The following is a 14,026-nucleotide window of genomic DNA, read 5'->3' on the forward strand; positions in this document are numbered from 1 at the left end:
TTCTGATTCTTCTTTCATAACATGACTAATGTGGAAATATGCTTAATATGCTTGTACATGTATAGCCCATCTTGGGGAGGGGGGATGGCAGAGGATGAAAAATTTAGAACTCAAAATCTTATAAAAATGAATATGGAAAACTAAAAATAAATAAATATATATATATTTTAATGAAAGGATTGGACTAGTTGGCCCCTGAGTTCCCTTCCAATTCTAAATATTTGTCATGCCCCTCCTCTAAACATCATCCTTCAAGGCCTAGGCCAATCTTATTACCTCAGGGAAGCTTTCTCCAACTTCTTCAGCCCATATCAATTCTCCCCCTTCTCTGAACTCCCATAGCTTTAGTTGTAACACTCATATTGGCACTTTTATATTGCCATGAATTGTTGCCATTAATGTTTTATGTAGTTCATTGTGTTTCCCCAAATTGACTGTTTATTCCTAAAGGGCAAGGCTCCTGCCTTCTAAGCTCTCAGTAAATGTTTACTGAATCAATATACATAAGAATATGCAAAACAGATAAATTAGATTGTTTTGCTTTACAAAAACACACACACACACACACACACACACACACACACACACACACACACAAACCCCATTCACTAACTAACTCCCTTAGTTCTTTTAAGTATTTATTTACAAACCATTAACTACTTAACATAAAAATTTAAAGAAAGCATTAGAAACCAGGCTGAGTATCAATCAGAAAGAAGGATAAAACATGTAAGTAATATAAGTCCCTGGGAAAATTAAATCTGATTTATAACCAGCTTTTCAGGAACAGAATGACTGCCAAGCAAGGTACAGTTGCACATCCAAGGAACTAAGTATTAACTCCACTGCCCTCCCTTTACACGGTTCCAACTTCTCTTCATCTCCATGGTGACAGTCACCCCCCCCCACCTTCAGTAGCACACTGAGCATACTGAGAACTTGATTCCCTACCCCCACCCATCTCCAGAGCAACCACAACAGAGGCAGACCCTACAGTAAGTACCATTCAAGCACATTCAGAACAGGAAAGTGGCCACATTCTCTAACCCTGACTCCTGAGTTCCAGTTACACCATCATTCTCTTAGTTATAACCCCTCACCCAGACCCCTGACCCACTTTACATACCTACTAACTACCCACACTCAAACACTTCTCACCATGTTAGAGATACCACGAGTGTTCTCAGGATTTAGCATAACGATCTCTGTGGTGACATGTCCCTCTACTGCTTCTGCCATCTCCTGCTCGGTGCAGTTGATGGCTGGGTCTGGGGTTCTGAACCAGTTATCAGCATACCAGCCGATGAGGAACCAGACATACTTCTTTCCAAAGAGACGCTCCTTGTAAACCTGAGTATAGAGAAGAGGGACGGCTAAGATTTGCTCTAACCCCTGACCATCCTCTTGAGAATAAGAGAAAAAAGTAGAGGCAAAACATGACATGTACAAGTTTCAGGGGTAGAAAGAACAGGAAAAGCCCATAAATTCCCCTTCAGAGGTCCCTCCTTAATGCCCTCTACTAATTCATAGGACCCCACAGGAAACTGAGGTAGAATACAATGATATTTGAAGAAAGTAATGGCAGAAAAACTAGGAGATGTGACCACCAGGTACTAAAACAATCATAATAATGCTTGGACAGTAGAGCACAAAAATGATAACATAAGAAACCAAGGCTTGATGTGTCCTCCCTGCCCACCCTCCCCCTTCAGAGTTCAGCTCCACCTCACAGAAAACTTTACGAGCTTCAGTTTCATAGAAAAGTCCCACGATGATGCGAGCATCCTGGCGCTGCAGAAAGAAGGAAGTGAGGCAGAGATCCTGAAAGAGCTCTGTGAGTCTCCCAAAGTCCCTAATACAGTAATTCACATATAGTTAAGTGTCTGATTGATATTAACTGAATTAGTGAGATGTAAACCATTCCCTTTCAGTACCAGGACCTAGATCTCTTGTTGCCCAGGCTGACTTTCCTCCCTAATCCCGAATCAACTTTTGTCATCTTCACCAATTCCTAGGGTTCAGGTTGTCCCAGACCCCTATTTATTTTTCTATCATACCTTAAGGTTCTTGACAGGCACAGCTGGATCAGAAAAGAAGCTCTGGCGAAAAGTAATCTCAATCCCTGCTTCCTTCACACGCTCCTCCAGATCATCCAAAGTCTGATAAGGAGAGCAACAAACAATTGGGGGAAAAATGGAGTATACTTTGAGTAAGGACAAAAAGCATTAACTAATACGTGTTCTTAGAATCATTCTTTCGTACACTCTCTCCCCACAAGATCTCTTTTGCCCTAAGGCAGAGCCATGTGAGGTAGGAAAGACTGTAAATAGGAGGGAATGGCATTCAAACATACAGAGTATTATGTACAGGGTGGTGTTCAGGGCAGTTTCCTCATTCATCTACTCCCCTATTTAGTTATATCCTTGATGAAAACCACAGGGAGAAAGCAGACAGAAGAACAAGTTCAATGCACACACACACACAATTCAAAGAAAGAATGGATTTGTTTCCTAAGTTATTCATGGCAGAAACCATGAGGCCTCAGTACCAGGTTCAAATTCTAGATGAGGTTTGAGGAGAAAATTAGTTTAGAATGGGCCAGTAATCCCACTGGTCAGCTAACTACAAAGTTATCCCAGTACCATAGTATCTTGTCCCCTGTGTAGAATCTGTAATTTTTTCTGCTACCCTTTAAGAAGGTAAATAAACCTTCCTAAACTATTTATGCTTAGGAATGAGAATGACAGAACTAGGAAGAATATGAGATACTGAATCTAGGGGCATCCTTATGTGGCAGAAAGGACTAAGGGGGTCAATAAGATTAGAGATTGCCGGTGGAACCTTTAGGACAAAACTGATCAGATTTTTAAATCAGTAGAGTGTAGAATAGGACCTTCATTGACTAGAGGTCATTGGGAAAGCCATAAAAGTTAGTGGAGACCCATGGAGGGTTTCCATTATAGGGGGTGATATAGATAGATAATTAGTGGACAGGGACAAACAAGTGTAAAGATGGACAAGAAAATCAGAGTTGTATCCAGAGTAAAAGAAAACAAGCAATGCTAAGTAGGAGAGTGGACACAGATCCAAAAGAATAAGATCAGAGAGATAAATACAGACCCAATGATGTCTCTCTTCCTCAGGTGTAGAGTTATGTATTTTTTTCTCCACTCCGACTCCAGCCTTTCTCTTTCAATTAATTTTCTCAGCATTTCCATTGTCAGTGCCCTTTTCTATGTGGCTATTTTACCCAATGTATATGATCATCTGTGTATCTTTGTTTACCAGCCTCCTTTTCTTTGTGTTCACCCCTCCTCCCTTTACTTTCACAATCACACACACCTGCCTCTCCTTTCTGACTCTATTTGTACTTTTGTTTCTGTGTTCCTTTCCTATCTTTGAGTGCGGGATTAATCTCCAAAAGATCTGAACAATTATTTGTCTTCTGATCTACAAGGTGAGAACATCAAGAGAAGAATGACAGAACTCTTGGATTAGAAACTTTAGTTATTACACCTAAGAAATGACTTCTGTTTTTATGAACTTAATACAGTGCTTAGCACATAGTAAGTGCTTAATAAAATGCTTGTCCATCCTTCATTTACAATAAGGAAGTGACCCCCATTATATTCTTCCCCACTGTGGTTTAGATAGCTTCACCCCCACTTCTGAACCCAGTCTCCCCCTCCCTTACCGAAGTGAAGACCTCAGTGGTCTGCTGAATGGTGGCAATCTTCTTCCAACCCCACTTTTCAAAGAGTTTCACCCGGGTAGGATTATGGAGGGTAGCTGATGGATGAGTTCGGAAGAAAGTAGGAAAGCGTTGCCGGTTTGAGAGGGCTGGTGAGCTTGAACCATAAGAAAGCTGAAAGAGATGAGAGTGGTAGAATAAGACTTGAAAATTCAACTCGGAGTCTAAGCAATTAAGGGTTATTGGAAGTCAAATCAATCCCTCTCCTTTTCTCCCTTCTCACTATTCATACAGACATAGGGTTTCTTCTGTGCCAAGATAGTCCTATGGAAAGAGATACCAATGACTCTCTTAGTCATTCCTACAAAAGTTTCATATTCACCACAAAATTGGGAAGTTTTTCCCCAGATCTAACTAAATCATCTTGCTAGAGAAACTAGCTGAACCCCCAAAGTATCATATTTCAAGCAACTATAACTGTCTTAACATTTCTGGGATACCAGTCAGAGTGGGAGATTTGTAGATTTGGTCTTCAGTAGTCTCTGAACCTGGGACCATTTTCCCCATGGTGTTCTCAAAAATAGCAAGATCCCAAGCATTCATTCATACTGTCAAAGAGTATGGCCCCTACCTCCCAACTAAATCACTCCTACAGGTTGAATTTCCTAGATAAATACCCACACCCTAGCTCACCACAATGAGGTTCCACATCCTGGCAGCCTCTGCTACAAGGGTGGAGACAGAGCTGCAGCCTGGCAAGAGGATGATCTTGATGGGATCATTGTAGAGCAGCTCATATAGGTACTTGGTAGCTTGTCCAGGATCACACTGCATAGGAAAGGTAGGAAATCAGAGAGTAATCTTACTTTAGACACCTCTCTCCTTCATTCCCATTCTCTTTCAATTTAACACATCATTATCCCCTATTCCTGCTTTGAGATTATTTCCTTCATTACCCTTCTGTCCCTCTTCCTTCTCCAGATGTACTTGCCTATCATCCATTTTCCTCTCTATTCTATCAAATAGCATCCTCTCATGCCATTTTTCCCCTCCTCTTAACCATGACACTATTTTCCTTTTTGTCCCTCTCTGCTGATCCCCAGACACTTTCCCCTCCTTCCTCAGACATTGATGTCTCAAGGTTTCTCTATGAATAGAAAAGAATGAATAAGAATATAAATAAAATCCCCATAATCCCCTATCCCACTTTAAATTTCCTCTTCCTCACTCGACATTTTTCCTTTATCTCTCTTCAGGAGTGGTAAGAGATAAGAGAAAAGGACAAGAGGAGGGACACTATGGGAATCTCAGCTATCCCCCCCCCCCCCCACTGTGTCCTGACATTTTCAGTGGTACTTTAGAAAAGAGAAACAATTGAGAGATGGGGGAAATCAGGGACCTAAAAAGGAACCAGAGGACAAGAAATAGATAGGGAGTACAGAAGAGAATGGAAAGAGGTCTGGGAGAGGAAATTGACAGTAGAAGATAGGTGATAGAAGAAAGGAGGAGACAAAGGGAGAAGGGTAAATAAAGAGAAAGAAAGGGGGTTAAAGGGAGCAAGTATGAGCCACAGGTCTCAGTACATGTTCTCTTTACACTGAAGCTTGACCTTTCAAAAGCTGCAGAAATCCAACAGGGGAGCAGGGGCATAAGGGAGATAGGCAGGAAACACAAGGGGCCGGGAGATGGTGAAACATAGGGGCAGGTAGAAAGGAAATAAATGTGGCCCCCTGGAGATAACTCCTTCCACATTAAGGTTTGACATTTAGGCCACTGTAGGAAATCAGGAAATCAGAGGGAACTACAGGGAGGTTAGCACAAAGTGAAGAAACAACATTCAATTAAAATTTAACCACCCTACCCTCACCCCCTATGAAGGTCAGTTCTCAACAATATTCTGATGGTTTTTTTTTTTCTCATCCTCTCATTTTCTAGAATCTTCTTCCAGACTATTCTTCACTCTTAGGGGCCCCCTTCTCCCAGATAGCCATCACTTATTATCCCAGTTCCTTTCCTTGCCTCTCCCCAGTGCCAAATTTTGAACCCCTTCAATATTCCTCTAATTTTTTACCCAAGGTAAAAGTTGTCATGACCAATAACCTATGTTTCAATGAAATAGTACATATGAAAGTCCTTTTTTAAAATAAAGCACTATATAACATTACTTTTCCTTGTGAGTGGGGCACTACCCTTCCTCTCTCTCTCCCTCCCTCCCTCCCTCTCTCTCTTTTTCTTTTCATCTTTCTCTTCATCTTTTCCACCTTTTCCTATACTTCCTTTCTCTCTTCCACACCTATTGTTCAGGCAAGTATGTATTTGACTCATTATGGGCTAAGAGACTCACATATTACCACTACTCTCCCCTCCCCCATAGCCTACCTCTCCTCTCTAGTGCAGTGAATCTGGATTTGTAGTCAGGAAAAACATTTTTTTCTTTCTCCCCTTCCCCCTACCTTCCACTTCTATTTTTTTCCTCTAGCTCCATCTCCCATGTCCCCCCATCTGCTCCCCCTACACCTCTAGAGAATCACCTGTCATGGTGGATGAATTTGAGCTCATAGTCAGGTCTCTCTCATTTCCCTGTGATCTTGGCTCAGAAGGGATCTTCTTGTATTCCATCCCTCACCATGATTCTTTCCTGTATCCAGTTATTTCCCTTTCTCTTCCAAACAAGATTGTTTTGCATCTCATACTCGGCATGACCTCTTAAATGAGATCTCCCCCCTACCCCCTGCTTTTTGTCTATCCTCCAACTCTCCCTGTACTTTTTTACTTCTCTTGTATTAACTTGCTCTTTCCATGTATCCTGGGGTTATCTGATCTTCTCAGGGGTTAGCCAAGGGCCATGGTTGGTTTTGTCATTCTTTTATGGCCCCTACCTAGGCTCTTCACCTCACTCAAGTTGACCTGAAGACTCATACCTCTGGGCTTACTTTGCTACCCTAAAGAATCAGCATAAGGTCAGAGTCATATAGGATATCACTAAGCTAATTCTACCCCTTGCACACCATTTTACTCCTCTCCCCATATTTTTTCATACACCTCCAATACCCTCCTTTGCATCTGGGGTTACCTGTCATGGAGTATGCCTAATCCATTAGAATGTCCCTGAATTTCTCCCCAAATCTTTATTCTCAGTGTCACATGCCCTACATTGCTGGGGAATGGGAGATTGTTTCTCCTCTTGGAGGATAAACTTGTGCCCCTGTCCCTAGCTCTCTTCAAACACCATTTCTCTCTTAACCACTATCTTACTGCTAAGAAAAATAATCATGATCTCTAGTTCCTAATAACCACCAAGGTTTCTTGTCATTCCTGTACCCTGCCCCCCCCCCCCCCCGACCCCCCCCCTCACTTACATAGGCGATATCCCGGAGTGGAGGGTAGTGAGTTTGAGCCTACATCCTGCTCTGAAACTACTTCCATTCCAACCCCACCCCCACACCCTTCTTCTTACACCTCCCTCCACAACCGTATTTCTCCATATTTACTCCCCCAGACCCTCAGGTCTATCTTGGTGTCACTGAGTTTCTAGGTCAGGATGTCCCTGGGTCTCCCCCACCCCAATGCTGTTCTGAATGGTTCTAGCCCTCATTCTCCCTTGTACATTATTTCTTCTCATAGCCTAAATCGCCCCAACCCCCACCTCAGGTTCCTACATCATAACAATTACCTTGATATTGTGTAAGCTCAGCTTGTACCCCGAAACTATTTCCTTCTCCAAGTCTCTCCTCCCCTCCCCCTCCTTTATATACCATTTCCTCCCATGCCCCCACACTCCCTGCACGAGAAAATTCAGATTATTTTTTTAGGTAGATTACCTTGGACCCCTAGCTCCTCAAGATGATCCTAAGTCTCTCTCTACCCTCTGGTCCTCCGAAACTCCATACCCCCACATGGAAGAGGGGGCTGGGCTCTGCCTCGTGATGCTAGAGTCTCAGCTTAAATCCCAGGTATATACATCTCCCTGGCCTGAGCAGTGCCCCCAGCCCAAACGCCACTGTCCCCTGCACCCACATCCCGGGGGGCTACCTTGCTGTCGTGGTGGATGAGCTTGAGCTCGTAGTCGGGCAGGATGTCCCTGCGGCTGTTCACGTCCTCCAGCGCCATCTCCACCGCCGGCTGGCAGGCCTGGCCCCCGGGCCAGCCCCCGCTCATGGGGAACAGCGCCCCGATATAGACGGCGCGCCGGCCTGAGGAGGGGGCTGAGGGGGCCCGGGGGTGCGGGTGAGGGTGCGGGAGCCCGGGCCGCGGGGGAGAGTGAGGGGCCCACACCGGAGGCACCCCCACCACCAGCACCACCCCCACCAGTAGCGGCCAACCCACCCTAAGGGAGGGAGACCCCGGGCCCATGGCCAGCGGAGGGGGCTGTTTGGGGGAAGGAGTGGGGAACCTCAGGGGAGACACTTTTTAGGGGGGGCTGCGGAGGGGGAATCGGGACTGAGGAGACGTCTCCATCCCGAATTTGGGAAAAGGGAGGGGAGAGGGGACTCAGGGTCTGGTCTCCCTAAGACCCCGCCGCACCCGTTGCCGTTGCCGCGAACTCTCCTATAGCCGACTGACTGAGCGAGGGAAGGAGGAGGAAGCTATGGGGAGGGGGGAGGAAGGGGCAAGAGGCGGGGAGGGGGCGGGCTCTGACGTCACGGGCGGCGGCGCGGCCGCAGGGGGCGCAAGGGGCGGCGATTGAAAGGGAGGATGCGGGGCGGGAAAGGAAAGAAGAGGGCTCTGGTCCAGAAGGAAGCTAGGAGCTGCAGCGTGCTGAGAGGGGAGAGGGGCGACCGAAGGCGGGGAGAGGAGTGAGGGAGGGGAGCACGTGAGAGAAGGTGAGGAAGGGACGTGGTGGGGCGCTAGAAGTGGGGGAGGGAAGGTGGATGGACTGCGGGGTGGGGGTGACGGAGAGGAAGGGGGGATGGGTGAAGAGTTGAAGAGGATGAGAAAGGGAAGAGGGCGGTAGAGGAGGAGAATGGAGTGGGAGGCTAGGAACACAGAATGGGGAAGGGTTTAAGGAGAGATCAATGAATGGTAAGGAAAATTTGGAATAGAGAAGGGAGTTAGGGAAAGGATATTGGAGCATTTGGAGGATTAAGAAGTGATGGGGGTGTTTTGGGGGGCAAAGAAATGGGACATTGGGGAAAGGACTTGGTACAGTTGAAGGAAAGTGATGGACAAACTATATGGGATCTTTGGCAGTAGTATTTAGGATTAGTGTTATAGATTGATAGACAGGGTTGAGGAAGAATGAGGCAGGGGTCATTTGGATAAGGAGAGCACTTCAGTGAGGGTACTTGCAAAGTCTGGGTAAAAGGAAGGGGTCGTTAAGAAAATGAAAGGAGGGATGAAAGATATGCACCCTGTCCTCCTGCTGGTATCCTGACATTTGATGAATAGGATCAGGGAAGAGAAGATAAGGGGAGGCAGGGAATCTGGAAGTGGGGGATGGGACAGTGGAATGGGAGTGGACACCACAACCCATAGGAAGAACTGGTAGAGGGAATAGGAATCAGGTAGAACAAGAGGAGGCTAAGAGAGCAGAATGAGGAAGGGATCTCACGGTCTAGGGCAGAGAAAGGGAAGGTAGCACATTAAATGGAATATTGGTTTTCTGGTCTCACCTGTGTATGTGGTTCTCTTCACTGGCAGCAGGAAAGACGAGGATGCAGAGAAGAGTTATCACTGATGCCCAGCTTTCCCCGGCCCGATCCCCATCACCCCCCCACACCTGTCCAAGTCGAGCACTTGGGAGAGCAGAACGCCTGAGTTTCTGGGAGGGGAGGGTGTCTGGGGATAAGAGCAAGTTGGGGCTGGAAGTCAGAACTTGTATTTTCTCAGTAGTAGAGCAGAGTTTGGGGAAGGAGAGCCAAAAGCTAAGGTTGAGATTGCTGAGTGTCAAGGAATAATGGGCATCATGTGGATTTAGGGTCCAATGAGGAGAGCCAGAGGTTGAAGGGTAAGACCAGGATCTTAAGGGGGAAAGTAGTATATAAGGTTAGGGAATCTGGGACAAAGAAACAGGATGCCTGGGTACTGGGAATCAAAGATTTAGGAACAGGCTTCCCTAGGGGGGAGTAAAGGCTCGATAGAATGGAAGAAAATGTGTGTGGGGTGGGAGTGGGGGAGAATGATGGAGGACCAAACACCAGAATCTCTTTAAGAAAGAGGTTAAGGGAGGAGATCTAAGGACTAAAAAGCTTGAGTGAGTAAAATAAGTTTACTGTAAAATCCCTATCCTCCTAGGTTGGCTCCCAAATGTTATATTCCCTTTTCCCAACTCCCCTCCCAGCCCAACCTCCCCATTCTAAATTTTGGAATCTTTTTTTTAAGTAGAACCTGAATATTTCAGGGAATGGTATAGGCAATTTGGTGGCAAAAATAAGAAGATGGGGTCCAGGGAGCAGGGGGAAAGAACCTTAAAGTATAAAGAGAAACTCATAAAGAAACAGTAAGACTATGGAGAAAACAATGGAGTATTTATAAGAGTGAGGTGAGACAGATTGAGAAAGAGTGAAAAGTTAAGGGTCAAAGATGAGGAGTAAAGAAAAAAGAAAAGAATAAATCCCAGAGGTGGACAAAGTTAGAGAAGCAAAGTTGTAATTAAAGGAGTGGAGGCTGGGTTATAGGAAGAGGGGACAGAATATTATTTCAGTCTCTCTCGCCCCCCCCCATTCAATCTTCCTAACATCTATATCCTCTTCCCTATACATCCCCACCCAACCCTACTCAGGACATATCCCCTAAAAATTGTTGTCATTAAATACACCCAAGTGCTTGTTCCCCTCACCCTGGCAGGAGGGCTTCGGGGTGTCCCACTGTCCCCGGGCACAGATGCTTCGGGAACTGCCCACTAGATGGAAACCGGGGTCACATCTGAAATCCACCCAGGCACCATCCAGGGCTGGACGGTTCCCTCCCCTGAGGAAAGCTGTCCCATTATCCAGTGTCAGATAAGACTTTGAACAGGTACGTACTGTAAAGAAATGGGGAGAGAAAAAGAGAGGCAAGTATACACAATATACATATATATGTATACATATATATATATACACACATATATACACATATATAATGAGTTTTGTCCTTTGATACATATAATTCCACGTATCTCCTTTGATATATGGATCAAAGAAGAAAGCTCTTTCATTTCAATGAGCAGGAAAGAAACTGGATTGGGAATATGGAGGCACAGACAGAATGCTTTCCAAGTAAGTGGGGAAAGGAAAGGACAAGATCCCAAGAGAGAAAGAACCCAAGATCTGTAGGCACACCAGAGAGAGGCCCTTTCTAAATATTAATTTATTAAACAAGCATTTAAGTAGCTATTACGTGTGGTGAACTATACCAGGTCCTCATGATAATAGGAAAAATAAGACATGTTCTTATTCTCAAGAAGTTTAGTTGATTATAACAGTTAAAACTCAGTTGTACATACTAATTAAATACTTATTAAGTTATAGATAATGCAATAACAATTTCTCTTTTTTATAAGTAGTAGATACATCTCTCCCAAAGGTTACTTAATCTAATATTAAAATCAAGTTCATAGGACCATAGCTTTAGAGCTGGAAGGAACCTTAGGGGTCATCTCTCCAATGCCCTCATTTTACAGATAAGGAAACTGATGACTAATCAGCTTAAGAGAATTGCCCTAAGTAACACAGTTAGCAAGTGGCACAGTCAGGATTTGAACCCAAGTCCTCTAACTCCTAATCCAGGACTCTTTCTACTGCACCATGATGCAGTAAACATATGTAGCTACATTGGGAGATGGGAGTAGCCAAGAGTGTGATGGGATGGGATGGATAAATTATGGATTTATGAATTTATTTTTGTAAGGTGCCACCAATAATAAAGTAAAATAAGAAAAATTCAATTAGCCATAGTCATAATGGACTATGTGGAGAATATGGAAAGAATGCTACAGGCTGATGACTTCATTATATCCCTAACAGCACATAGCACAGCTCTCTAAATATTTATTTTTATCTTATTTAAAATCCTTACTTGCACGATTGCAATGCCGAGGAGTTTGGGGGGAGCAGAGTGAGAGGGAGAAGGAGAAGGATTCCTTGAGGAAAAGGAAGGGCAAAAGGAGCCATTGCAAGTTTACTCACCACACCGGCTTGGCATGTCCATATCTGTCCAAGAACCATTGGAGAGACATTTTCGAACCTTGGGACCCACAACCTCACGATCCCCCCGGCACACATACTCAATCTCATAGTCAACGGGCAGGAAGTTGATTGCCCGAACCTGATCTCGGGTCAGGCCCCTGTAGCGGATCCCCCCTTCCCATGGTGGGTGTATAATTTGGCAGCCTGTCAGAGATGTAGGGGAAAGGGAAAAGGTAGTCAGTTTTAAAGAAACGTGATGCAAGAGAGCAAGGATCAATGGGAAATGTCACGAGGGAATAGAGGGAGGGATGGGAGTGGTGTTAAAGGTTAGGAAGAGGGGCCAGAGGGAAGATGGGAACAGAAAGACTGACTATGATTCGGGAGTTTAACAAGGAGCCAATAAGATCAGGGAAAGAATTGAGAGTTGTTCAAGTAGGGTGGGGAAAGGAAATGGAGTATAGTAAGAAGGAAAGGGCAAAATGGGTTGCCCCGAGCTAAGTTAAAATGAAGGGACAGATGGGCTGGGTTGAGATAGTGAATGTAAGAGCATGGAAACAGGGAAATGCAAGTGGGAGTGGTCAGGTATCTGGAGAGATTTTAGAGAAAGGTGCACCTTCTGAGGTTGTGTTGGAGTTCTGGGCCCCATCAGAACCCAAGGGAAGAAGGAGATGCAGTAGCAGCAGCAGCATCTGGATAAGAGGCACCCGGGTTAGGACAGAACTGAACCTCACTGGAAGCGGACCGGACGGGGTGCGGCTCTGTCTTTCATTCCCGTCCTAGGTCCTACAGTGTTTCCCTGGCTGCTGCTTGATTCAGCATCGGGACGTGTGGACAGCGCCCCGTGGAGGAGGCAGAGGCGGAGCACCGCGCCAAGTCGGGTTGAGGGGGAGGAGAAGAGAGATTATGTCCCCTCCCTCTTCCTCCTTTCCTAGGTACCCCACATCCTTTTGGGACTCTACCTTACCATCATCACCCCCGTACCCCCTCGTCCCCCTCCTCGGGAACCCATTTCCCACTCTCATCTGCTATACGGCATCTTCCACATCCCCTTTTCCATCTTTCTCCTCCGCACCATTTGTCCCCTACCTCATTTTTCACCTTCTTTCTAGCCTCTTATTACCCACTTCCTACCCAATCCCTCCCAACCTTTCCGTATTTCCTTCCATTCCTGCTCCCCTTCCCCATTCCTCTTTTCCTATTTCCTTTCCCCTTTCTTCCTCCATCTCCTCCCATGTCCTTTCCTCTCCTCCATCTCTCTTCCCTGCCCTCCTCCCACCAGGCCCTTCGCTCTCTTACCTCGGCGCTTTGGCCCAGCTCACCCGGCTCTTTCCCTGGCCCAGCTCCCCGCCTCTCCCCGGGCCTCAGGGCCCCAGACCGGGCCGCTCCTCCCTCCCCCCAACTCCTTTCTCCTTCTCCTCCTCCTCTTTTCCCTCCTGCCTCCAGTACACAGCGCTGGGCCGAGCAGGGGTCTTTTCCCTCCTCTCCCTCTCTTCTGCCCAACCCCCCCAGTCCTTCCTTCCCCCGGGCAGCGGCTGTAGCGGGAGCCCGGAGCCGGGAAAAGAGTAGGCGGCGCCGGGGACCCGGGAACCTCCGGGCGGAGGGAAGAGGGAGGGTGGAACGGAGGACAGGGAGGGGGACAGGGGAGAGGGCGCCGCCCACAACCGGAGCCCCGGGTACCGCCCCGGATCCCGGCCTCGCCCTGGACCGCCCACCGTGATGGAAGAGAGAGGTGGGGAGAGGGAGGCAAAGAGAAACCGCTTTGTGAGTCAAGAGCTGAAAAATGGGAGGAAACACTCGAAAACAGGGAATAAGACAGAGAAACCAAGCTCAACCTAGAGAAGAAAATTAGGCTGAGGGATTGGTAGAAGAGACTAGTGACTAGGGCTGAAAGCAGAGACTATGGGAAGGAAAGAGAGATGGATACATACAAATAGAAGCTGGGTTGGTCTGAAGGACACTAAGCCTGGGAGTAGAACAGAGGGGTGAGGGATGGAGATTGTACGAGTGAAGGGAGTGGGGTGAGGATTTAAAGAAGAGATCAAGAAAAGTAAACTGGGAAAGGAGAGATGCCAGAAGAAAAGACGGAGAGGTATAGGAACAGATGGATATAGGAACAGGTAGCACAGGGATGGATGCGACCTAGCCTAATGAAACAAGTACCAGATTTGGAGTCAGAAAGCCTGTGTTGAAATGTTGCCTTCCAGTTCAGATATTCTATGACATATAC

The 14,026-nt window shown here is 46.2% G+C and overlaps 1 protein-coding gene across 3 annotated transcripts in view; it reads right to left on the minus strand.

Moving 5' to 3' along the window:
- GABBR1 (gamma-aminobutyric acid type B receptor subunit 1) overlaps nt 1-13,286 on the minus strand; it is a 28,231-nt gene extending 14,945 nt beyond the window's left edge. For 2 of the 3 annotated variants that reach the window (XM_027876292.1, XM_027876294.1), the window contains exons 1-11: nt 13,096-13,171; nt 12,413-12,488; nt 11,800-12,003; nt 10,470-10,655; nt 9,304-9,324; nt 7,724-7,896; nt 4,385-4,519; nt 3,695-3,865; nt 2,058-2,159; nt 1,726-1,791; nt 1,159-1,350 (exon numbers count right to left, since the gene is read on the minus strand). In XM_027876292.1, coding sequence (XP_027732093.1) covers nt 1,159-1,350; nt 1,726-1,791; nt 2,058-2,159; nt 3,695-3,865; nt 4,385-4,519; nt 7,724-7,896; nt 9,304-9,324; nt 10,470-10,655; nt 11,800-12,003; nt 12,413-12,488 — 1,326 coding nt within the window. In that variant the 5' untranslated portion in view covers nt 13,096-13,171. Of the gene's footprint in view, nt 1-1,158; nt 1,351-1,725; nt 1,792-2,057; nt 2,160-3,694; nt 3,866-4,384; nt 4,520-7,723; nt 7,897-9,303; nt 9,325-10,469; nt 10,656-11,799; nt 12,004-12,412; nt 12,489-13,095 lie in introns of all 3 variants that reach the window. The other variant, XM_027876293.1, reaches the window with a different exon arrangement.
- Nucleotides 13,287-14,026: the final 740 nt, after the last annotated feature.

This window comes from Vombatus ursinus, unplaced genomic scaffold (genome assembly GCF_900497805.2).
Source record: "Vombatus ursinus unplaced genomic scaffold, bare-nosed wombat genome assembly UNPS02014811.1, whole genome shotgun sequence".
NCBI lineage: Eukaryota > Metazoa > Chordata > Mammalia > Diprotodontia > Vombatidae > Vombatus > Vombatus ursinus.